Raw genomic sequence first — 25,356 nt, forward strand, 5'->3', positions numbered from 1 at the left:
TGAGAAAAAAAGGCAAATAAAATTACGTATAAATAAAAGATCTAAACCACCAAAATGGTCTCATATATAAAATCAGTGAATTAATCTTAAGAATCCAAATTATTACGGAAATTTGAGCTAATATAACCAATTGAAACGAAATAGGTTGCAGATATCCCAGACATTGAAGTGGTGTCCTAACTCCTAAGATCATTGAATAATCTCAAACATTAAGTGTTATCATGATTTCAAGTAAGGGGTGTTCGATAGCATGGTTATTTTGTTTTTGAAAATAAAAACAACTGCCATGTCATCAAAAACAAAATGGGTTTTCATACTGTCATTATAATACTTCCGACTCGGGATCTTTTGTCCACGAGAACTCTGTCTATGTCTACCCAACACACTATACCTGTGAATTGGGAATATCTCCCCCTGCATAATACTATATAGGAGGATGAGATGTTCTTCATGTGTGGCTGCAATGTTATGTGGGTAGATATGAACAGAGTTTGTGTGGACAAGAGATTTGGATTCCGGACTCAATCCTTTCAGTCGTGTATTATTCACATATTTTCCATAAGGCTGCATTTGTTTTAAGTGTAAATTCAAATTTATATTGATGGAAAATTTGACCCCAGTTTAGTGATCAATGGAAAATTGAACAGGAGTGTTTGGGATTTTTCTCTCATGTTGTTTAGTTGTTCTGGTGTAAAAGTGAAAGGTTTCATGCTCCTCTGCTCTGAAACTCTCTTTGTTGTTGATTTGGTAAAGCCTCTTGACACCGGTGGTTGTCTCTTTAGAAACACCAACTAATCTGTCTTTCATCTTGTGATACTTCATCAAATCCATCTTCAACCCATTTCTGATTATCGTGAGCACGATCTGGAACTCGGCATTGTCTGTTGATGTTGAGTCTGACAACTTTCTGGTCTTGGCGTACTCTTCCTCTGCCTTCACACCCTCATGGATGAGGAATGTAAGTCACCACCATTGTTGACGATGAGATCAGGGCCGCCACTAGGACCCCAGTTGAGTGCCCTCTCAGTACAACACCAGTACTCCTGAAGGATCTCCCCCTTCCACTCGAATATGGAAGCGTTGTTGCAATAAGCAATGGCAACAGTGGTGTGGTCCTGGGTGAAGAAGATGTTGCAGGAGCACACACGGATCTCAGCATCGAGGGTGGTGAGGGTTTTGATCCGAATCACAGTTCGGATCGTCATCATGTGGAGCGAGCCAGTGATCTTGACTCCCTTGAAAGGCTGCGAAGGGTTGAGAGAGGCCAAACTCCTTTGACCTTGTATTGTCGATCAGAGGAGGTCTTCTTGACGAGCGGTGACATGGCTACAGATAGATTTGAGACTGAGATTTATTGTCTCTTCTTTTCTCTCTCACGCTCTCTCGTCTGAGGCTGGGAATATGTATGGGCAAAATAAATCAGACATTTCGTCAGCTTCATTGGCAGCCATAACCGGCTTGTATTTCTTCTGGCTGTTGGACGGAGGAGACCGTTGTTGGACAAAGAGCAAAGCTTGTTCATATCCATGTAAAATTTTCATTGATTTCATTGTAAATACTGACAAGAATGGACTTTTTACATTTACCTCCACCAAACGCTTATAAAATTGGACTGAGATGTAAAATTTACCGCGATTCTCATTTACATTTCAAATAAACACAGCCTAAATGAAAATATACAATTACAGAGATGTTCTTCACCATTCCAAATATTGTAGTAACCCTAAACAAAAGATCTGATTTGCCAAAGCGATATTATAAATGAATGAATAAGGGTGGCAATTTTTAATCCAACCCGCTGAACCCACCCAACCCGCCCGTTTACTTGGCGGGTTGTCTGATCAACCCATCACCCAATCCATCCATTTAAATGAGTTGGGTTGGGTTATGGATAACCATTGGGTTAATCATTATAGACATAAGTGTAAATTCCTTAGCCCCTTTTTTTTTAATTTTCTTCATTTGAATTAAATAATTTATAATTAATACATTAATTTTCTATTAATAATTGACTAAATTTAGTTTGTCTTGAATCAATACATTTCACCCAACATAAATCCAAATCAATTTGACCCGAGTCCGGATCAGTTCAATGCGGTCTGACCCGATCCAGCATATATTGATTAGGGCCGACCCGAATCCAAAATAGACCCCGAGTGGGATGGTTTGGTAACCGCTTGCTCTGCACGGTTTGAGTCGTCCGGTCCAACCAATAGTCACACTTTCCGACCCGACCCAGCACAGTCAATTCGGGTCGACCTGAATCCAGACCGTCCCAATTTAGCTGCATTGACTTGGTTTGGGCCAGGCGGTCTGGTCCCGAATCCATGCACAAACCTAATATGGTCCGGTCCAAGTCAATCCACCATTGATTGAACTGATCCGATCCGACCGGATTGATCCAGATCTAAACGGTTCAACCACCTTTGAACCTAAGTGGTTTAAGTTGGTCTGACCGGTTTGAACCTAAGTGGTTTGGTCAAACCTGAAATCCGAACATAGTCAAATGGATTTGCCGCTTGTGTAAAAACAACTTACTTATAATGTAATTTGAACCTTCACCACTTATGTAAATAATAACTACAATAACCACTAAAATATAACCAACTTATTTGTTAAGAGAGAAAGAATTTGTTTTTTTAAGTCCATAAATATAAAATTAATGGATTTGAGCGAGTTGGATTGGATTAAAAAGGATTTGGATTGAACTCAACCCATTTAATTTTATATAACTGGGCCAATAATAAATTAGCGGATTAAATGAATTGGATTGAACCCAATTGCCACCCCTAAAATGAATGGATCTAAAGTAATTCGTCAGCCTTTTTCATATGGTAAAATGTATGATCTCTGAATTCTAACGAAAACCAGACATCACTCCAGTCTCAACTTTTGCCCGGCCATCTAAAGCAATTATATTAGTGATTGGTAAAGGAATCAATGGAGTAGTGGTTTTGAATTGGACTTCATCCGCATCAAAATTAATTTGGACGGATTGAACAGTTCAATAAGACGTATCGAATTGAACCAATTCAGTCCAAAATATTTATTAAATTAGATTGAACCTGATCCGTCCGTTATAAATTTATGTTAGATTGGATTAGATTAAGCTAATATCTGATCCATTAATATAACATAAGAAAATAGGTATTAATGAACCGGGTTTGGGTTAAACTAATCTAAGTCAAAACAACCTGTTCCATGGAATCACATTCAAATCCTGTGAAATTGAGGTTGATGGTTCTGTCATTTTATGAAAGTATAAACGACTAGTATCAAAGAAATTTCTTCCGAGAGCCAAGTATCACCCCCCACCCCAGCACGAAGTACAGGTTTTGTTTGAACCTGGTGGCCCCCACACCTAGCCCCGAGATGGCTTTGTTTATAGGAACAAAGTTGGAACTGACACATAGGTCAAGGATTCAGACAAATAATTTAATTTAAGTCCCTACGGCCAACATTTTTGACTCATGCATCAAGATTCAACCAAAGCACATCTGACCTAACAACTTGGTAGGGAGCCATCAGCCAGCCATAGTCTTCAACTTGGCTGCGTCAATACAATTTTTTATATATTTATTTTTTGTATGTTTGAGATAGCCGGATAATATTTGATTGGTTGTTAGCTTGCCACTCATAACAGATGATGCTCCAAGTGCATCTCTATATATGATATGACACTTATTCCTCCATAAACGACCTACTCCACTTACAGAGAAGATGGCTTCTCCAACAGTTGAGGGAGATAAGTATCGGTCTCACATCTATGGCGAAGCAGAGAAGAACACCAAGTGGAGATGGGGAGCTCCTCCCAACTATGACGTAGTAAACAAACTCTTCGAAGAAGGCAGAACTAAGGTTAATTCCCAATAATAAAAGCCATTGCCTATCTATTTCTTTATTTCTTTCTGTATGTTTTTCTGAGAAACCTTCTAATTAATCTGTTATTGCTAGATATGGCCCCCTGGTTCTCTTGAAGAAAAGGTCCAGAACCTTGTCAAGACATGGGAAATGGAGATGTTCCATAAGACAGGCTTTAACGACTACAAAACCGTCGACCCAGAGAAGTACAGGTTCAGTCTCAATGGTAACACCGACTGACCTTTTCTTCTGCAATTCATTAGTTTTAGTTGATTTATTAGTTTATTATGTCAGAAGATTGGTTTGCTTAATTATGATCATCATCGTCAATGGATGGGTATTTCACAGGAAGGCCACTGATATCTCTAGAAGAAAAGCGTCGTCTCGGTGGAGGCTATAATTCACTGTTGCAGACCTCCTTGCCGGAGGAATACCGCTGCTATAATCCGGATGTTGAAACGGTAGATTCAGCTCACCAGGCCTTCACCACAGCATTCCCTCGTGGGTTTGCTCTTGAGATTCTGCAAGTTTATTCTGGTCCACCTGTAATTGTGTACAAGTTCAGGCACTGGGGATTCATGGAGGGTCCCTTTAAAGGGCATGCCCCAACAAGAGAGATGGTGGAATTATATGGGATGGCCATTTTTGAGGTACCCCCCTACTTCATAATGTTTCTTTCTTAATTATTCACTTTTACTCTGATCAGTTGCTTCCAGTAGCTTCAAGTATTGCTTCAAATAAAAGAATTAGAAACTGTAAGGGGTCTCTCTCTCTCTCTCTCTCTCCTTGTTTTTTTAAACTGATTTTTTCTATATGGCCCCCCTTTTCAGAGGGTCCCTTGTTTAAACTGATATTAATTATTACCAATTAATCAGATGATGATGGATTCATGCATCTCATTATCAATTTTGTTGAGAATTTTGCTTGTTAGTTGTACAAAGCCATTCATAGGACTTGGGTAAAATTACTCGTCAAAATATGGTATCCTTGTCTTTTTGTAACAGTTGGACGAACAGATGAGGATAGTGAAAGTGGAATTCTTTTACGATCGTGGAGAACTGCTTGGAGGTCTTATGAAGGGTGAAAGTTCAGCCAACTCCATAGAACAGGGCCCTTCAAGTTGCCCTTTTTTAAGAAATACGGGATAGTTATATTACAAATTTTCAGAAGATGGTTGTAATTTTGAACGTTTCAATGGAAACATTTCTTTAGGATTCTGATTTCGCTCCAGAAGTTAGATTTCTAAACGAATATGTCCTAAACTTTTAGGGAAAGAAGATCAGGAATATAATTCCACTTTTTATTCACATAGGAAAAAAAAGAGGTTTCCATATTACTAATCAAAGATTAACCTCATGAATTTGGATTTGCTCCTCACTAGAGGTGAGCAAGAAAAAAAAACCGAAAAACCCAACCTAATCAAAGAGACCAAATTGAAAATTCTGGTTAATCAAATGGATGAACTGAACTGACCAATCGGCTAATCGATTGGCTTTGGTTTAATTTCGGTTACCGATTTTCCAAAAATCGATACCACTAGATCGGTTTGAAATTTAGGCCTATGATTTGTTTAATAGAACCATGAGCACCCTTACTCCTCACAGTGTGCACTTCACACCAACCTCATAGCACATGCATCTCGGTCGTGCATTGAGAACATGCATCTCCCAATGCACTCTGAGGTTGGTGTGAGGCACGCTATGTGAGGAACAAATCCGATGAACAACCCTACTCCTCACAATGTGCACTTCACACCAACCTCATAGAACATGCATCTCAGTCGTGCATTGAGAACATCTCTCAATGCACTCTGAGGTTGGCGTGAAGCATGCTATGTGAGGAGAAAATCCGATCTTTATTACAACCCTACATCGTAAATATCTCCTAATGAATGATAACAGAGATGTTCCCAAAGTGTGGTGGTAGTGGCCTGTTGGAATTGTGTTGGAAGCATTTTGTCGGTACCAGATCCCTGCGAAGAAGTATCAGACAATCTCAATAAACCCTCTATTTATAGCACATTTGGCACAGGCAATATTTTTGGCCCCTACCCCATTGGAGGACATGCATCCTACCATCTCTTGATTTTCGGTTTTAAACTCTTAAAGCCTAAACTCTAAACCTTTAAAACCTGAAAACCCTAACCCAAAACTTTAAACCCTATAATCTAAAACCTAAACCCTTAAATCCCACAAACTAAATCCCTAAACCTCAAACCCCATAATCTAATTTTTTAATCGTTAAATCCTAAAGCTAGACTTGTAATGTGGGTCATGTTGTGTTGGGACTTGGGCCTTGGCAGGCCATGCTTGAGCAGCACGGTCCCCCTCCCAAGTCAAGCTAGGCACAACCCATGGACTAGTTCCTAGTCGTGTCAGACCTAGGGAGCTGGGCCATTGCCAAGCCGGGTCCGAGTTAGGCCTATTGTTTTTCTTTTCCAATTTTCCTAAACTAAGAAAATTTAGGGAAAAAATAACATATAATAGCAAAAAATTAACATGAACAATAGATAATAAGTTGGAAAAAATTGTGAAAATTTTATTTCATTTCAAATTTAATGTGTACAAAAAATAATAAGTACATTGAAAAAATAATACAGTGAAGTTGCATTTATAAAATGATAAAATTGAAGATAAAAATTAAAATGGGATTGGATTATTGGAAATTATTACAAATAATTTTCAAATAAAATTGAAAATATAAAATTACAAGAATACAAAAAATATTAGATTCAACACTTTTTCAAGTTTCATGTCCATCATTTTTATCTGGTGAACTATTACCTTCTTTGTCTTGTATCCTATCTTTTGTATCTAGCCAATCCTTCAAACAGATGCACATCTCTAAAGAGTGATCATTCAAGTTGCTCCTCTTCTCATCCAAAACTCAACTATCTGCAAAAAATAAGACTCCGATGCAATTATTGACACCGGAGGGGTTAGTATATCACGTGCCAAGGAGAAATATTTAATATTTTTTAAATTTTATTTTCATAATTTCTTGAAATTGTTGAATATTTCTATATTTTGAAAACATCACTAATTATAAATAACTAATTAACTAATACACATGAAGTAGGATAATAAACTCCCGAAAATAAATTAGTTGCATCATAAAAAGTTTGTAAAAAATCTTTTATACAAATTGCAATTTCTCAATCTTCATCAATTATGTAATCATTTGGCATTTCTTTTATTATAAAAAACTTGTTAAAACATCTTTATATGTTAAACTTTCTAACATAGAATATGTTGAATTCCACCTATTTGTGCATCTAATACAAATCTTTTATATTTTTTTCCACATTGGTGACATAAATTTTTAAATTCTTGTTTTCTAACCATTGAAGTTCTAATCAATGTTTTAAAAACCGACTTGGAGTAGACCGTGCCACGATAGCAATACATAAATTCATACATATATATGTATGTATATGCATTTTATCAATAAATAATGTATAATTATGTTCTACATGTAATATATGTATTATTTTATATTTAATTTATGTTTCTATGTTCTGTTTTAAAATTTTTTATTTGTAAAAAAATATTAAAATTTACAATTTGAGACCAAAAAAGGGTTTTTTGGCAAAAATAGCAAGGCTTTGGCACCTTGGGATGCATAGGTCTTCAAAATTTACCCAAAAAAAAACATCTCAATCAGACATTAGAGTGCAAATTTATGGCCTCCTGAAATTTGCATACACATTTAGTGTACAACCCGTGACCCGATCACTGGGTCAAATGGGTCAACGATCCAACCATTTGGGTCGGAAAGTTTTTGGCCAAGTTGACAGTTTTTTACCATCTTTCGAGTTTTACTAAAACCGGACCCAAATTCTTGATCGGGTGACGATTTGAGCAATTTAATCAATCGGGTCAATGGCAAGTTGAAAACACTGGTTCTAATATACACAATATAATTTCTAACTTTATTAATATGAGGTGAAATAAATTCTAATGCATCTTGTACACATAAATTTAATATGTGACATGCACACCTAATATGAAATCATTTTTCATTAAAAGTGATTTTAATTGATTTTTTAACATATTTATTGGGAGAATTAGTTTTACTAACATTATCAAAAGTAATAGAAAAAAAATTATTTTTAATTTTATATTCTTATAAAGTATTTAAAATACTCCTAGAAATTTCAGTGCCAATATGTGGCCATTCTAATCTAGTAAAACTTAAAATTCATTAATGCAAATTCTAATCTTGATCAATAAAGTGTGTAGTGACACAACTATAATTAATGTTATATTTGGATGTCCATATATCATATGTAAGAGAAATTTTAGAATCTAAATTAGAAAGAGTTTAAATTAAATCTTGTTGTATTCCTAAAAACTTTACTAAAATGCGGATTAACAGAATATTGTAGAAAATTTTCTAACCTAGGGTCTTTAGAAAACATAAAGGGTTACTCAGCATGTATAATATATTTTACTAATTCTTGCCTCATTTCCTCTTGGGAATATTTGAAATTACCAAATACCCCAATAGAAATTTGCATTTGGTTTGACTCGTCTTCTCCCTATTTCAGGTGAGATGATATGTGTTTGCACAAATGACTAGTCCCACCACTACTGTGGCAATTGAAATCATGTCTACTTTTTGCAAACTGCTCTTCTTCCCTTTCTAGGGATTTCTTCAATATAAAAAATAGTCCAGATATCGCTAGTTCTTTTCTTACTAGAGAGAGACTTGGCGTTGCAGGTAGTAGCACCAATCAGAGAAGCCATATTTAGAGCAACATTACTATTACTAGCACCGACATTTTTGGTGTTGTCATACTGAGGTTGGGCTTCATCAACAAAATAAAAAGGATTTTTGGAAGAGCCAGCCATTGTAATGAAAATTTAAATTTAGAAAAATAAATTAATTAATCTATAGATTACTTGGTCCAACCGCCAATAAACTTGATTTCAACCGGTGAAGCTTTCTAAGCCTCCCAGGTTCCCAAATTGCACTATTTGATTGGCAGTCTTGAAACACTTGATGCAAGCTCCTCCTTGTTGAAATTTGGAAATTGGAATAAAAATAAAATTGAAAAAACATTAAAAGAGCTAAGAATATGAGAGTATATAGATTGTAGAGAGTAATAGAGTATGAGAGTATGTAAAATAGTATGAGAGGTGTTGCGGTGAGAATGAGGAAGGGTAGGGGTATTTATAGGAGTTGAGGGATTAATTTAACCAAAATACCTTCCAAAACTAATAGTTTATCGCTGTTGGGAGAGGCATTTTGATTATTTTTAGGGGTTATATGTTATTTGACTTAAATACCCACTAAACTAGTTATATAACTATTAGGGGCATTTAAGTCATTCCCCATTATCCAAAATACACAAATACCCCTAGTGACAGTGTATATCTGTTGGGGGTATTTTAGTCAGAATACCCAAAAAGGCAAAAATAGCCATTGCCCCCCTCCAACGGCTATATTCTCGCATGCCGCACAGGGCCGATATCAAGGATGTGCCATGCTGACCTGCATGTTGTGCCTCTGGGCCATGCTGGGCCCTGCCATTCGAGTGGGCCATGCCTTGGAGGCCCGGTCCCTCCACAACCTAGGCCCGGCATGGCCCAGATTCCCATGCCATGCCTTGGCCTGACACGGAATTGTGGTGATCGTGTCATGCCAAACACGGCCCTTGCTGTGCTGGGCCGTGCTGAGTCCACCACCGGCCCAGCCCACATTACAGCTCTACCTAAAGTCTAAACCGCTAAACCTAAAATGACTTTAGTAGGACCAATGTTTTTAAAATCGGATCGGACTGAAAGGTTGGACCAGAAAATTTGAGAACTGATCACCTGACCAGTTCTGTTTTACCCCAAAACCGTTATTTGGCAAAAAACCGTTGATTTGGTCAACGAATTACTGACCCACACAGAACGGTTTTTGGCCATTTTTTTGGGTTTTTCAATTTTTTAATTTTTATCAGAACGGGCCATCTGTTCGAACCGCACGATTGGACCATTTGACTCAGGAACCGGACCCAGAATGGTTCCCTGTCCAGTCCGATTTTAAAAACATTGGGTGGGACACATGTCTAACGGGATAGGACCGTTGGAGCTCAGTATTTTCTCTTTGGCACCAATGTGTTTCACGAGTGCTCTGTTTCACCAACTTGCTATGTCAGAAAAAATGGAAAGTTCTTTGATGGTGTTTGATAAGCCATTTTTTTAGAAAAACATTGCTGCAATGATTAGCTTTAGGAATTGCCGTAGGGGAATTTTTCAAACATCAAATTAACATATCTTGAATCACCGGAGTAAAAACAAATGAAAGACGAACAAAAATTTAAATATGAATTATAAATGGATCAACCAAACCCTTGGATCAAATACAATCTTCGGAATAAGTTTTAAGAGAAATAAAAGATGAACATGAATGGAGTAATCAAGAGTCAAGACTCTCCATGGCTAGCTGAAGAACAAGAACAAAATGTCCCCCGTGAAATCACATTGACAAGTATCCTACTAAAATGGGAAGGACAAACTGTAATACACTTATGCACGAGAATCAATTATAATACTATTAAAAAAGGGCAGCAGTGCAGCACAAAGCCGTCCTAAGCAAATCAAGGCAGGATTAATTGCTTTCAAGTTTAACCCAATTTTTGTACGAGTTCAAGCAGTTATCTCCACCCAGTACCAGGCTACTAGCGTTGGTGTCGAAGATCCCGGTCGCCCTAAGCTTGACATGACCATATCAGTTCTTATTTTTTTGGTAATAAAATTACACCAGTTCATCACTGCTTAGTTTGATCTCCAGCCTAGGAGGAAAAAAAATCTTGGGATGTTAATGCATTTCATAAATTGCAAACACTATCCTCAGAAATGTAACTAGTTATTACATGAGTTCATATATTCAGTAACTTCTGGACCTCTTGATTCAAGTCAACTGGAAGTCTCCTACAAAGGAGACTGACATACAAGTTCAAAGAGCATGGGTAAAAGGGTTCTGCAGTGTAGACATGATCAGTGGTCGATGCAAATCCTTCTCTTAGGGGCTCAGCAAGTCAGCAGTCAGGCTATTCATCCTGCTCTCTGCTACAATCACAATTTGAGGCTCTGCCGTGGTCCCAAGTGGTAAGAAATTTGCGTACAGAAAAGCCCATCTATTACAGTTGTTGGAAATTAGAACGCGAAAATTGCCGGACTTGGACAGCTAAACAGTGAAAATTACTGTAAAAAAAATGTAGCTATACATATTTTCCTCTGTACTTTGGCTTTGACTCTTTATTTAACTGGGAATCCTCAGCAAAACCAGTTTGAGTATCAGCAGGGTTGAATACAGCAGAACGAAGATTACCATCTTCTAACCACTTCAGATGGTTTTCCTTGAACTCCAGATGCTTCTTCTTAGCTGATTCTGCAACTTCTTCACTATATGGTCCTGTCTTCACCATTGTCAGTAAGACCCTACTGTAGCGTAGGCTAAGGATCTGTTCGGAGGAAGCAATCAAGGTGAAACATGGGTGCTCTGGGTAATGGGTATCAGTGGAACCATCTTCTCTTAGCACAGGATAGAAGAAGACAAGCCTCCCACCCATAACTAGCATCCGAGCAGCAAGGTCCAACAAATCATGCATGCACTCAACTAAGCTGTAGGGGGCAGTTGATGGTATATGGTCTGACCTCTTGTCATCAGGAACAGTATACGGACCCACAGCACCCTTTAGTAGCTTCCGGCCACCAGATTTACGTCCTCCAGCACGAACTCCGTATGGAGGGTCACAGATTATAGCATCGAAAACCTTGTAAAGAAGAACATTAAGCATAAATAGTATCATCTTAACTTGCAGCTAGAAAAAAGGGAAAAAAAAAACAGTATTATCTTAACATCAACAAGAATAAATAACCAAATAAGCAAACATGTAAAACAGTAAGAAATACAGCAGCTACAACAATACAACATTAATAATTCAACTTCAGCATGCATGCATCAATAGAACTTGTAAATGTATGTTTCTATTCGCTCCCATTTCTGAATTGCAGATCTTCCCTCAAAAGTAGCACTTGCCCAATCATAAAAGAAATATTTTTCTACTATCTTGACAACTTTATGCTTCCATGCCGGAGAACATGGAAATCTTTCCTAGACTAGTTCTTTGATGCTATCCTAGCCTTCGTAGAATCATGCTCTTATTTCAATTGATATACATATTTGTTCTTCATTTCAGTAGACCCATCATCTGGCAATAGTTGGTCCTAAATATTTATAATTGTTTACTAGCATCTTGTTTTTAAACATATCAGGGCTCCCAAGTAACAGCAGCCATATGCAGAACTGACAAAGGGTGCCAAACAGATTCCAAATTAACATAATGATTGGTTGAGCTTCTCGGAATCTTATTCCCTCTGTTGGGTTGAGATTCAGAGCTTAATTTCTACTTTTCATATTCATATAAACAACTGGCTCTTGAATATAAACTCTCTCAGGCTTATGGCATTATTGTCCCCCACCTGGCCACCCCCAATTTTAGGGCATCACTCTTTTTTAATATTTAAATATAATTTAAGGTTGCAATCCCTCATGCAAAACATAAGATATGATGTGGTCTCAGGACAACGTGTGAAGTTTTGGGAAGATACTTGGTGGGGGGGATTCTCCCTTGTGCCAAGCCTTTCCAAGGATCTATGGCTTGTCCAATTCTAAAAACAAACTAATTGCTGAAATGATAACCTTGGAAGAGAATGATTTAGTCTGAGACTTCGGTTTGAGAAGGCCATTAAGGAATCATGAAAAAATGAGCTGGTTTCTCTTGTAACCCTACTTGAAAACGTTAACTTGCCCCATTGGGTTGTGATGAAAGAATTTAGATTCCCAATACTAATTGATGGTGCGCGATCTGACGCTCCCTGTTTGTGGATGGCTCAGATGCCGGACTAGGTAAGTCGCTTGGTCGAGCTGTAAAGAAAGAAGATTAGAGTACCTGGGCTGCTTTACTAGGTGTGGGCACTCCGATGCTTAAGCTAGCAAACTGGAGTTTTCAGAAAGCTAGAAAGCGAGAGAGAGAGAGCTAGAGAGCTAGAGAGCTTGAGTGCTAAATCGTGTATTTCCCTCTTAGAAAATCGCCTTTATATAGGTGTCGGTTGGCATGAGCTTCACGCACCGCGTCTAAGATCCCCGGGAGGACGTGACTTACCGGTCCGAAGTCCTCAGAGGTAGTTTTGCACGCAGACTAGGCTTTTGTGCCTTATCCAATTGCTTCCAGAACGATCGGTGCGGGAGCTGACTTCCGAAGGACACAGGAGTGATAAGACGCACGCAGAGGAGGTCAGCGAGCACGTCTCGTAGGTCACCACTTGGACCTCAGTCAGGTCGATAAGTCCTTCAGGGGAGGTCACTCCTCACGCTGAGGTCCCTTGGACCAATAGTGACGAGCTACCACAGGTCGGCCTTGGACGAGGTGCTGCTAGTTGCTCTCCTGAGGTGCCCGAGTTGTATACGAGGTGCTCGGACTGGTTCCGAGGTGCGCCTCCTTGACTTAGTGAGATCCGTAGTTGTTCGTGTGGCGCTGAGGTGTCATGCGGCAGTCCTGTTGTGCCATGTGTCACAATGTCATTGGAGGGCCAAATCACCCTTCATTACTAATGATTGCTTTAGTTGTGCCTCCTTTTAAAACCTTTTATCCCTTCACAGAACCTTTCCCCGTGAAAGAGGTATTTTGTATCCCAATTCCCCCCAAAGTCAAGGTTTTTTTGTTGGGAGGCTGCCAACCAAATCATCAACACCCATGAAAGGCTCCAAAGAAAATGGAAACCCTGGTTTTTATCAAAAAAAGCACTGATCTCTCTCTCCTCATGTGTGTGTTCTTTGCTTGAAAAGCAGGGAAATACTAATTATCTTTTAGTACATTGTTCCTATGCTTCTAGACTGTGGCAGCTTTTCTTTTTATTGTTTGGAAAAATGTAGGTGGCGCCAGAGGCAGCAGTAGACTTATTTAAATCAGATGTATTTGGAGGCTCAACATGATGTCAAAAGACTTCATGGCAATGTATACGTGGGGCAGTACTGTGGAGATTATGGTGTGAAAGAAATACGAGGATTTTTTAAGGTGTAAACAAGATGAGGAAGTGTTTGAAGTCATAAAAGTGAGGATAGCCCATTGGGCTGTGATATGTGGGGAATTCCAAGGTATTTCCATTAATGATTTGCTTAGGGAGCGGCAGGTGGTGACAACAAAGGATGGTTGAATGGTTCCCTCCTGACACAAAGGTGTTCAAACTCAACTTTGATAGCTGCTGCCTTGTAAACCCAGGGGCCTCGGGTATGGGGGATTTATTAGAGATCATGTTGGCAATATCATACTAAGTTTTTCAGGTCCGGTATGTCAAGGAAATTCCTTAAAAGCTGAACTTCTGGCTTTAGTTCAAGGATTAAAGTTGTTGGCTAGGCAGGAAATGAGAAATGTGGAAGTAGAGGTTGACTGTCAAATGGTCTTAAGATGGATGACAATCCAAGGTCATACATATCCCATGGAAATTCAGAACTCTAGTAGACTGGCTCAATCTCTAGGTGTTGCCTTGAATGTCTCATTCAAGCGGGTGCCTAGGAGTGCCAGCATGCTGGCTGATTTTTGGCCAAGAGTGGGGTTGTTAAGGACTGTTTAGATTGGGGATGCCCAGGACTAGCTTGCAATATGTAATATGCAATCTGGATGTTGTTATTTGTAATAGTTTTTGCTTTATTTTACTTGTGGCAAAGTTCCTCTTGGGATCAACCAGCTGCATAGTTTTGTGTGCACTTTGGCTTTTAATAAAATACATCCTGTTACTTATAAAAAAGGTGGCAATCCCTCCATCTGGAAGTCAATTATAGGAATTAGCATGTATATGTGGATTTCCTAATTGGCCAAGTAGGGAACCCATCAACCCAACTAGACAACCCCACCTATTTCTGCCATAGTTTTCAAGGCGCCAACGTGAGGCTAGGCGATAGGGGGATGCTTTGTTGCCTAGTCGCCTGGGTGATGGATTTTTTTTAAGTAAAAACCACATATCCTAGGGTAGTTCCCTAGGTTTCATAACCATCTTTCTTTAATAACTATCCATAATTTTCATAAGAAAATTATAAACTTCATGTTTAAGTTTAAAAAATCAACATATTTATGAGAAGAAAAAGAAGAAAGAAAAGAAAACTCAAAAGGTATATGGGCTGAACCCCTATTTTTGTTATAGGAAAAGAAGAAAAGAAAAGGTGGAAGAAGAAGAAGATGATGATGATGATAATGTGGAAGAAGAAATAAACAAAATTTTAAGTTCTTCCCATACTTATTGGTTCAGACTTTGAAGTCATTGAGGGTTCAATACAGCAGTTAGCAATGTTTGTGTTGATTAAACCCTAACAAATAAGAAAATAATAAAAAGAAATTAGTTTATAAACACAAAAAATGAATATTTTTGTTTAATAATGTCTATTTTATAATTATAATCTAAAACAAATAACAATATAAAAGTATTTTATTACACATTATACAAAACTGCTTGGCAATTGGGTGAGGTGAGCCTCCAAGGGTGCCTTCTCACCTAGGCGTCGCCTATGATTTCTGCTATTTGGAGGAATCACGTGAGCAACCCAAACCATCCATTGGATAGGGGACCTTTTGGGTAGCCATATTATCAACCCACCAGTCCACATCCACCCTATACCCTACCTTGTTTGAAGTTCTTAAGCCATCCAAAACTTGAATATCCTAATCCAAGAGCATCCCCAAAGAAAGGTTAATTTGGTCAAGTACTAAGGGGTTTAAAGTTAAAATATATGTACATAAGTCAGTGTTACATATAGGGAGTGGATTGTTTGTCCTGACATTTAGTGAGATTCCGTAAATAACCCAGGATTCTTCCACATGGAAACATAGTCTTGGTTCAAAAGGAGTCTCCTTATTCCTTGTTTCACCATTTATGCATGGAAAAAGTTTAGTCCAAACTTCATTACCAAGAATTGAAAATTAAGGGTCTGAATCACAACACATGTTTACTGGGATCTGACTCAATGAAATGAAAAATCTAGAACGAGAAGAACATCTATAGAAAAGTAAAAACTACTAAAATAATTTTTTTTGAATTCTAACAATATATACTTATAGTAAAAGCTCTAAACATTTATGTTTGCTACTAAAATTTTAAAGGAAAATGGCATTAGTTGTGTACATTAGCTATTTATTTATGTCAAATAAGGGAAAATGTTAGAAGTGTCCCTAAGGATTAATGAAGTGTCAGAATCCAATGCATGTCCCAACTCCCAACTTAGACACTTATCCATCTGGGAGAATCCATGGAACACTAATTATTTAACACAATGCTCTAACTAATTGAGCTAATAGTTTTTTTTTGAAATGTCATATTTCTTTGAATGTTTAGATTTGCAATATTATTATACATTAAGCTTTGCTTTTCTTTTTCAAAGTGGCACTTCACTTCATTCAGGTGTGTGCCACGGTTTGCATTTCATGCCTCAGGCCTTAGGAACCCCTTGCACTTTAGTAGTACTTCTCACTTTTAAAAAACTGGTCTATCCAACATTCATCCTGTAGGGACACTTTGCAATGGAAATGTGTACAGCTCCATTCATAGAGACCCCTATACCCTATTGTGTATGGCAATGTCTCTTTGACTAACAGCTTAAAATAATATTTTCAAATATATAAACAAAAGGAAAGGGAATTTTCTTTTGCCTGCACATGGTAGGCTTCCATTACACTGATCATATGTAGACATCTTATGAACCTAACATAAATATTTTCATTTTTTCCGTTTTGCTCAACATTTATCCATTGCTAAACCGTTCTTCTTTTAGCTCCTGCTTGAATGGATTTAAAATATCTATAGCAGTAAGGGAACAACCTCTGCCTATACAAAATCAAGATATCCATCCTTTTGTTACTACCAAAAAGGGAAATGCCTTTGATGTTTCTGTTAGTTGGTCCAACCAACTTTAGGTTAGTTTAATTTGATGTGGTGATTAGAAAATATTGAACAACAATCTAACACAAGTAAACTAGTTGAGGACTGTCCAAATAGATCTAAACTAGTTAGAATTTGATGCAACACAACATATAAAAAGGACACCAACAATGACTAGAACAATTAGGATCCTGAAATTTTGATATTACAAGGTAAAAAGCATGTACATGTCTCTGAAGTTACAACCACTAAAAACTTTCAGACACTACTTGAAATGTTAATGTCAAATTCATATTCATCGACAAACCAGACATAGGATAAAACCACAATATGAAAAGCTATATAAATAAGCAACCAAAGAGCATAGGAGCTTACCTCTCTTAATCCTGTACGCCAGGGAGGAAGGTTATTATCTGCCCTGAGCAGTGAAATTGGCATTGCTAAGCCATACTGCAAAAAATTAAAACATGAGTAACTATTCCCTTCAAGTAATTTATTAGAACATCCACAAAACTGATATTAAAAATAAATTAATTGGAAAATAATTTCCAGCAAGAGGGAAATGACAGAAAACACCAAAATATATGTAGCAAAGAACCGTTGAACACTGGCCAGGTTTGAACATCCCAACCAGTTCCCACAACCCACCCAGGTTACTAAATCAATGGAAATCTTAAAACGCAAATGGGAAGACTTGAACTCATGACCTTTTGGTTAATTTATGTTGACTTGTTACCATTGATCCATCTTGTCATTTGCATTAGTGTTCATATATATATAGATATAGATATATATATATATATAGAGAGAGAGAGAGAGATGATGATGATGATGATTTATGTGACTTGTGGTCAAACCATTTGACCTATGACCCAGCAAGGATCCAGATTTGTGTCCGGTCCAAGTCTTACAACAACATTGGGGCTTAGGATAACCTTAAACCAAGCCCAACTTGCCCCGACTTGCACCACTATTAAATAGTTGTCCATATTCATGCATGAACAAAAATCTAGATCCAGAAGTTACCTGATTAAAATTGCTCCAAACATTACAGTCAGGGCCTCGCCCATCACGTACCACTCTTATGTCAATATCAGCACCCTGCAAATGATGGAAAACTGAACCCAGTTAAAGAGAACTGAGATACAATAGTTCACAGAAGTTCCTAGGAAAAAGTCTACACCACAGATAAGGGAATCATTTAAAAAATATTGACAAGAAGATCAAAGTACAGACCATTGTCATCGCTCCAAAGTGTGCAGCAGCAATAAGAATACTGCCAGTGCCAACAAAAGGATCATAAACAAGTTTCCCTGGCATGGCCAAGCCTTGGTTGGCCATAAGAAAAGCCATTTCTGCGTCCATAGCAGTAGGACCTAAGTAATTGCGGCTTTTTAGTTGGTAGGTTGGCAAAAGCTTCCTATCTGCAGCTCCAACCTCTCGACCAAAATAGATCCTCCTCTGGACAACTGGTGGAAGCCCATTATTAGATCCATAGTCGTCAGTTTCTATCAGCCAGAATTTGTGATCTGGGTTTCGTAGATTAACTTTACCCTGCAAATACTCATTTTCAGGAGCAGGACTAAGATGTGAGACAAAACCATGGAGGCATCACACTTTGCAGTCTTTCAAGTTGGAGTCATTTGATTTGCAAGAGATACCAAGCTTATGCATCATAGCCCAGGTGCAATCTCATTGTGAAAACCAAAGCATCAAGAAAATAACAACTTTATGAACTTTATATTCTTACATCTCAGGGGCCATTGATAACAGACTGAAGTGGCATTGTTTTGTCTTTTAGTGAATAAAATAATTCAATAATAAAATATTTGAGGGTATGGCATTCAACTCAACTTCAGCCATTAAATAGCTCACAAGCCCCTTAATAACTTAGTTTCTAAAAGACAAGACAGTAAATCATTCACTTCAGCCATTTCATCTGCTATCAAATAGCCCCTAAGAGAAATCCACTAACTAAGATTCATTTGAAAAGTGCCCATTATAATATACCAAATGCAATTAGCAGCTATAACATAATGAAGTTTCTAGAATGGTGTTGAGATATGCATGTATAAGCAGTTAATCACAACAAAAAAACGAACCTTGAATGGTATATAAGTAAGCCCTTGAATACGTTCGTTTTGCTCTTGAAAGGTCATCACCTTACCAAAGCTGTCGACAATTATCTTAAATGTGCTTTCTGATGCCAAGTATGGCAGCTTGCGCTCATCTGGATAGCCTTTTATTGCCTCTTCCAATTCTTTGTAACTATTGCCTTGTCCCCAAAGTTCATAGATTCCCTTCACCAATATACCTGTTAGTTGTAAACAGGGATTTAGATTATTTCCATTTATCTAGGGAAAATTGTTTGGATGTACCAACAAGTCCATTTATCTAAATATTACCCTATCTTTTATTCATCTACGCCCACCCCAGTTCCTCAGCTGCCTAAGAAAAATGCAAATGCATATCCATTAGTGAGTCTCTGACTCTTTTTAATCTTAGAAAGTAAAACAAGATCAAGGTTTGTTTACGATCCAAGAGTCTAAATATCTGATTACTGAGCTTTTCTAGAACCAACATATAGTAATGGAATGGATCTTCCAAATTATTTTGCTTTGGTAGAAAATGTTCACAAAATCAACCTATGTATGATCCATTATCGTCCAAGTGATCTGCTTCCATCTGGATAGATAATAGAAGAACTTGACCCTAGGTGCCTCCTAATGGAGGAAAAATCAAGATAAATTTTGATGGGTGTGACATTGGTAAACCAGGTCCCCCGAGGGAAACTAATGTGCTCACAGATAACGTAGGCAATATTCTGTTGGACTAATATGAAGGGATGAGAGATCCATCATATGGATGGCCGAACCTTGCAGGTAAGTTGAGCGAAATTTCAAAAATTTCTCTCTCATGTGAGAATCACATTCCCTATTTAGAAAACTACATTTTCAACGATCAATCTTGAACCCAAAACGAACCAAATCTGAAACCAAAAGGTAGGAGAGGGATATACATGATACGAAGTAATAATAACCCCCAACGAAGGTGTTCACGCCCAAGGAGAATACCAAAAACTGCTCCCACTAAAGATGACACAGCGTAGGGTGGAGCAGAATCAGCAGGGTGGTTCTTCAGCAAGAACTCGATGAAGGGCACGTGAGCACGACTTCTGATTATCTTTTTTCCAAAAGATAATATCAAGAACTCCTCTTGATCGCTCCTACAGGTGGAGATCGAACTGGTAATGGCGCCAATAATAGGAGAAGGCAAGAGTAGAAGATGGCGTCAGTCCAACTATATGTTGTCTTCTCTCTTGAATCAGTAAGTTGAAGGATGATTTGGGGTTCGCCCTTCTCCTCTATTTATAGGGTTAAAGAGAGGTTCTCCAAATCCCATTAGGAGTTTCCTAATCCAAATCTTGTATTTGGATCTGGACTCTCTTTAAGAGATAAAGATAATCCCCTATCTTATTTGCAGATAAAGATCAGCCCTCCTAATCTAATTAAGAGTTTCTTGATCCAAATCTCTATTTGGATCTGGACTCTCTGAGTGGATAGGGATAATCCCTTATCCTATCTGCTAATCTAAATCCTAGAACTGCCCTCTTTAATTAATCTCATTAAGCCAGTTCGGATTGGGCTTTAGGCCCATTTAAGTCTATGTGCTCACTTATCCTCCAAACTGTTGCCCAGTTGAATATCCTTATATGGCATGGGACCCAAACATTGATCTACACATCAGCCACATGGGTTCAGCCCAACCTCTGTGACAAGGCCTGGCCGAATTCACTGTAGGAGACAGTGAACCCCTGAGCCCATCACCATGGGCTCTTAATAGGCCCAACATTTACACTAAATGGTCATTGGGTCAAACCACCTTATAAAAACCCAAGGACTATAGGCAGATGCAAGATTAGCCCATTAGGTATTACCTTCAATGGTCTTACACTTAATCTCTCAGCCCATAATGATCAAATACCGCCCGACAAGAGAAGACCACTCCCTCGGCTGCAAGGTACAGTGTTGCACTCTCTACTCACATGGATCCTGGGAATTAAAACATTTTTCAAACATTTTGAAACCATAATATATATATGTACATCTCTATATAAATATATTTTGCAAAACAAATTTCAATGGTTGAAATCAACTGCCGGCAGTTTTGGTTTCCATTAGAGAGAGTGCATCCCCGATCATTCACTTTGTCCGACAAAAGGACTAGTCTTGTCACTATGATCACCCACTAAGATGAATTCTCGGACTGTCCCAACATACCCAGGTTTTGACCCCCTCTAAGGATCTTACTGATTGGCATATCAAAGACAGCCCAATCCGACACCTAGTGCAGTATCATAATCGAGTTTAGGGGTCAAGTGTAACATTCCAGTTTTGCCCATCTATCTCCAAGGTCTAGGGCAATACTGAAATTCTGGTCCGGTTCAGGGTTTTAAGAAAAACCCACACTGCATGTACCTCAAGTCTCACCCTAGCAGCTGAGACAAGCCACCCCAACCAACTTGGCGACACATCAGTGTCAGCTTTGCTAAGATAAATCTCCTCAGATCTATCCAACGGCTGTGAATATTCTAAACTAACACGAGTCTCATATATGTCTAGTTTAAGGGTATTACATAGAAACACACCACAATAACATGAATCAAATATGTACTTTATTCATTTACATTAAGTGTCATAATATACATCATTCTGATTGAGAGAATAAGAACTTATACTAATCAACTAGGCAAACAGTTTTTTAGGAGCACAAAATACATGTCTGTAAATATTTCTAGGCTTTTACTCTTATATTGCTTTTTTTCTCTCAAAAAAAAATCTTATATTGCTTTTATTTACAAGTTTGTTAACCGGTTAAGACTTCCATGTGAGAGTAGGAGATTTCTACTTATCGAGCTATAGTAGATCTAAATGATATTAAGAATTCTAGCGTAAACTGATTCTCAAAATTACCAGAAACTCGTTTCCCATTCAAACACAAGTTTCTCGAAAATTGCGTTTGTGGCATTTCCAATTTCCGTTTAGAATATATTCCTCCTAAACAAGTTTATCATCTGGTTTAGAAGACAATCAGAAAACAAACTAGAAATCATGAATTGCAAATACATAGACAAATGAATAAGAATAAGAGAAGCTCACTTCGATTGGCGATGCTTCTCGCAATGTCCTCGGAAGGTAGATTGACGAAATGGAAAGGAGAATCAGGGTGGTGGCTCTCAGGAAGCTTCCATTCCAAAGACCGGTGACTGATTTCACTGTCTTCTCCAAAGGCACCAAAAAGCTCTGCTAGAGCTTCAACTTCAGGTCTCCTGTAATCCAACAACCTGTGGTAGAACACGCACAGATACCACATCTTAAATTTTCTGCTCACAGACAAAACTCTCTCTCTCTCTTCCGTTTTCTCGCTTGAAATTAATGGTGGTAGTGATGAAGGTGCCAACGCTGGCGGCGGCGGAACCGGCGGTGGCAGTGATGACGGGGAAGAGGAGGGATAAAAACCCAAAACCCTTGTAAGTCTAGTCGTTTTGGCGCTCGTTGGAGAACGTTATAGTCAGTTTGGGCGCAGTAGTGGATTGTGACAGGGTAACGTTGACGCTCTGCCCTAGATTTGGCCCCAATTTGTTCCTCCTTCAATTGGATCAGGATTTTGACATTTGGGGAAACGGTCAAAGAAGAGTTGTGCTGATCAGACGGTCTTTCAGAAGGATCCTTTGGTCATAAGCCAGCCAGGCACATTAGGGCCTGTTTGATTCATGGGAATGGGTCTGTAATCATAACCACTCCGATTCCAACTGTTTGTGATGATGCTCAATCTAGCAGCTCCCTGCTAATTAATGATTCAGAAGTCAAGCTAGGGAATTCCTTACTAGAAGGTGACTCAAATGTTGAGCTGAGTAAGGACGAGCTAGAAGATAGCTTGGATGTTGAGCTATATGATAGATAGTTGTGTAATTTTCTGGGAGACCTGTAGTGGAACAATATTAAAGTGCCTAGGTTTCTTTACCCGGGCTGGTTATTCCGATGCTTAAGTCAGTAAATTGGAGATTTTTGAGAGAGCTAAAAGTAAAAGAGCTAGAGAGATGCGAGAATTAAATTGCGCATGTACCTTGTGAGGTTAGAGGTGAGGCCTATATATAGGCATTGTTTGGCATGGGCTTCATGCACGATGTCCGAGATCTCTGAGAGGTCGTGGCTGGTCAAGCCAAAGTCTTCGGAGGTAGTGGCACACATAGACTAGGCTTTGTGCCTCCGAAACATTTGATGTAGGAGCTAACTTCCAAAAGACCTAGGAGTGATAGGATTCACAAATGGAGGAGGTCAGTGAGCACGTCTCGCAGGTCGCCACCTGCACCTCAATCGAGTCGACAAGTCCTCAAGGGAGGTCGCTCCTCGCGCCGAGGTCACTTGGACCAATAACGACGAGGTACCACAGGTCGACCCTAAACAAGATGTTCCTAGCCGCTTTACCGAGGTGCCCAAGTTGTAAATGAGATCGCCTACGTGGTGTTGGGGTGTAGCCCAACTGTTTTGAGATGCCACATGTCACGATGTCATTGGAGGGCCAAATCTGCCCTCATCAATTTGATTGGATGAAATCCGAATTCCACTCCCATTTCGTGTGAAATGATATTCCATATTCCCTCATTTTAGGCAATGGATATTTTTCTCTCCATCCTTTGAGAATGAAATCTCATTTCAGCTGATTTCAATTCCCATTCTAGTTCCTGGCCAAAAAGAGATTGGGAATAGACGATTCCAATTCTGAGGCAATCAAATGAGCCCTTAAGCATCTACATATTTGGTGAGGATGATGAGGGAGCATTATCATCTTTATGACTGCAAATGGATCGGATTGAAAATTTGATTTTTATATTCCAATTCAAAATGTGATCTTATCAATTGGATTTAGTTGGGATTCAGATTCAATTTGAATTGGAGTAATAAATAAATTAAACTAAAAATGATCAAATTATTACACAGTAATAATATAATGAAGTGCTACAAATGCTTTTGATATTAATTTTATGAAAAAATCAATTAAAAATTACTTATATGAACCTTGAATATATGGGAAATTTAATATAAACATAGCATTCAAATCAACTTTACTCGTAGACACAATAACTATACATCAGCATTTATATTTGAATACAACTAACAATTAAGCACATGCGTTGCAGTGTACATGAGAAATTTTTCTTCATATTAATTACTTGAATTTTAAATATACCATAGTTAAGATAGAAATTGAAAATTAACAAAAGTAACAATATGATTAAAAATAAACTTAAATGCTTATAGTAAATAACAATTATTATTATTACTATTAAATTTTGCATTGTATTTTTATTTCATAAAATGAATATATAACATCAGAAATGTTCTCAATTGTTTTCGACAAAAATCCGTAAATTTTCATTTTTGGTGTTTCTATCTTCTCTTAAATATTTATTATTCAATTATGGCATCATGGGTTTCTTCGAAAAGTTGGATGATTAGTTTTAAATTAAGGAAAATTATAGTTGGAGCCGACTATACATTTAAAATTAGGCTACAAGTTGGCACATAAAACCAACAAAACTCTAACAACTGACTCTACATTTCAAATTATAAAACCCTCGCCATGTCATCGGAGACTTATACCAAAATTGCCCTTTAATGATGGGTGATTTGAAAATAAAAAAAGGGGTTTTAGTTTTTCTCTCTCTCACTTTCACTCTCACTCACTCACTCTTTCACTCTTGCAGTCATCTTTATCTACTCAACGACTATGTGATTTGAAAATAAATAAAAATGGTTTTTGATTTTGTACTTATTGTTCTCTATATCAATTCCCTCATTCTCTCTCTACTTATCGTTCTCCCTCAATCTCTCTCAATCTCTTTCTTAGTCAATCTCTCATTCTCCCTTAATTTCTAACATTCTCTTTCAATTTCTCTCCCACTCCCTCTCTCGTTCTTTTTTTATTTTCTTACACACTTATATGGTATTAATTAGATTGTATAAAACAACATGAGACATACTTGGTATGGTTCAAAAATCAATACACTTATTTGATAAAAATTCATAAGAAACTCTTGGTTATGGAATTTACACCAACTAGAGAATGATAGAGATTGAGAGAGAATGAGATATTAACCGAGAGGGAGAGTAAGGGAGAAAAATAAGAGAGATTGAGGGAGAATGATAGAGAGAGAAGTTTTGATTTGGCTATAGACCAAACCTGGAAGAGTTGGAGAGACAAAGGGAGCGAGATAACAAGAGATGACTATGAGAGTGAGGGAGAAGGGAGGGAGATCTAGAGACAGAGGGAGTGGGAGAGAAACTGAAAACCTATTTTCAATATAGGCTTTTTGCTATGTTCAACATGGAATAAGAGTCCCATGTTGGAAACAACCACATAAGCCTCTAATAACATGGCTGGGGTTTTTATAATTTGAAATGTAGAAACAATTGTTAGAGTTTTGTTGGTTTTTGTACCAACCTACAACCTAATTTTAAATGTACAATCGACTTTAACTATAAATTCCCCTTTAAATTATATATTTCAT

General features: G+C 37.9%; 2 protein-coding genes and 1 pseudogene across 2 annotated transcripts; 1 reads left to right on the forward strand and 2 right to left on the reverse strand.

The window, feature by feature from the left end:
• Positions 1 to 612: 612 nt before the first annotated feature.
• On the reverse strand, positions 613 to 1,324 carry LOC104587963 (adenosylhomocysteinase pseudogene; annotated as a pseudogene).
• A 2,347-nt stretch (positions 1,325 to 3,671) lies between these two features.
• LOC104587933 (pathogen-related protein-like) lies at positions 3,672 to 5,078 on the forward strand. The gene is made up of 4 exons (XM_010245710.3): positions 3,672 to 3,858; positions 3,955 to 4,087; positions 4,210 to 4,511; positions 4,866 to 5,078. The coding sequence occupies exons 1-4, from the start codon at positions 3,721 to 3,723 to the stop codon at positions 5,007 to 5,009; spliced, it is 717 nt and encodes a 238-aa protein (XP_010244012.1). The 5' UTR covers positions 3,672 to 3,720; the 3' UTR covers positions 5,010 to 5,078.
• A 5,585-nt stretch (positions 5,079 to 10,663) lies between these two features.
• TRM11 (tRNA modification 11 protein) lies at positions 10,664 to 22,445 on the reverse strand. Its single transcript, XM_010245709.3, has 6 exons — positions 21,944 to 22,445; positions 18,887 to 19,098; positions 18,021 to 18,338; positions 17,811 to 17,885; positions 17,160 to 17,234; positions 10,664 to 11,629 (listed from the first exon to the last, which is right to left on the reverse strand). The coding sequence occupies exons 1-6, from the start codon at positions 22,155 to 22,157 to the stop codon at positions 11,075 to 11,077; spliced, it is 1,449 nt and encodes a 482-aa protein (XP_010244011.1). The 5' UTR covers positions 22,158 to 22,445; the 3' UTR covers positions 10,664 to 11,074.
• Between the last annotated feature and the right edge of the window lie 2,911 nt (positions 22,446 to 25,356).

This window comes from Nelumbo nucifera, chromosome 1 (assembly GCF_055504915.1).
Source record: "Nelumbo nucifera cultivar China Antique chromosome 1, China Antique-T2T, whole genome shotgun sequence".
Lineage (NCBI taxonomy): Eukaryota > Viridiplantae > Streptophyta > Magnoliopsida > Proteales > Nelumbonaceae > Nelumbo > Nelumbo nucifera.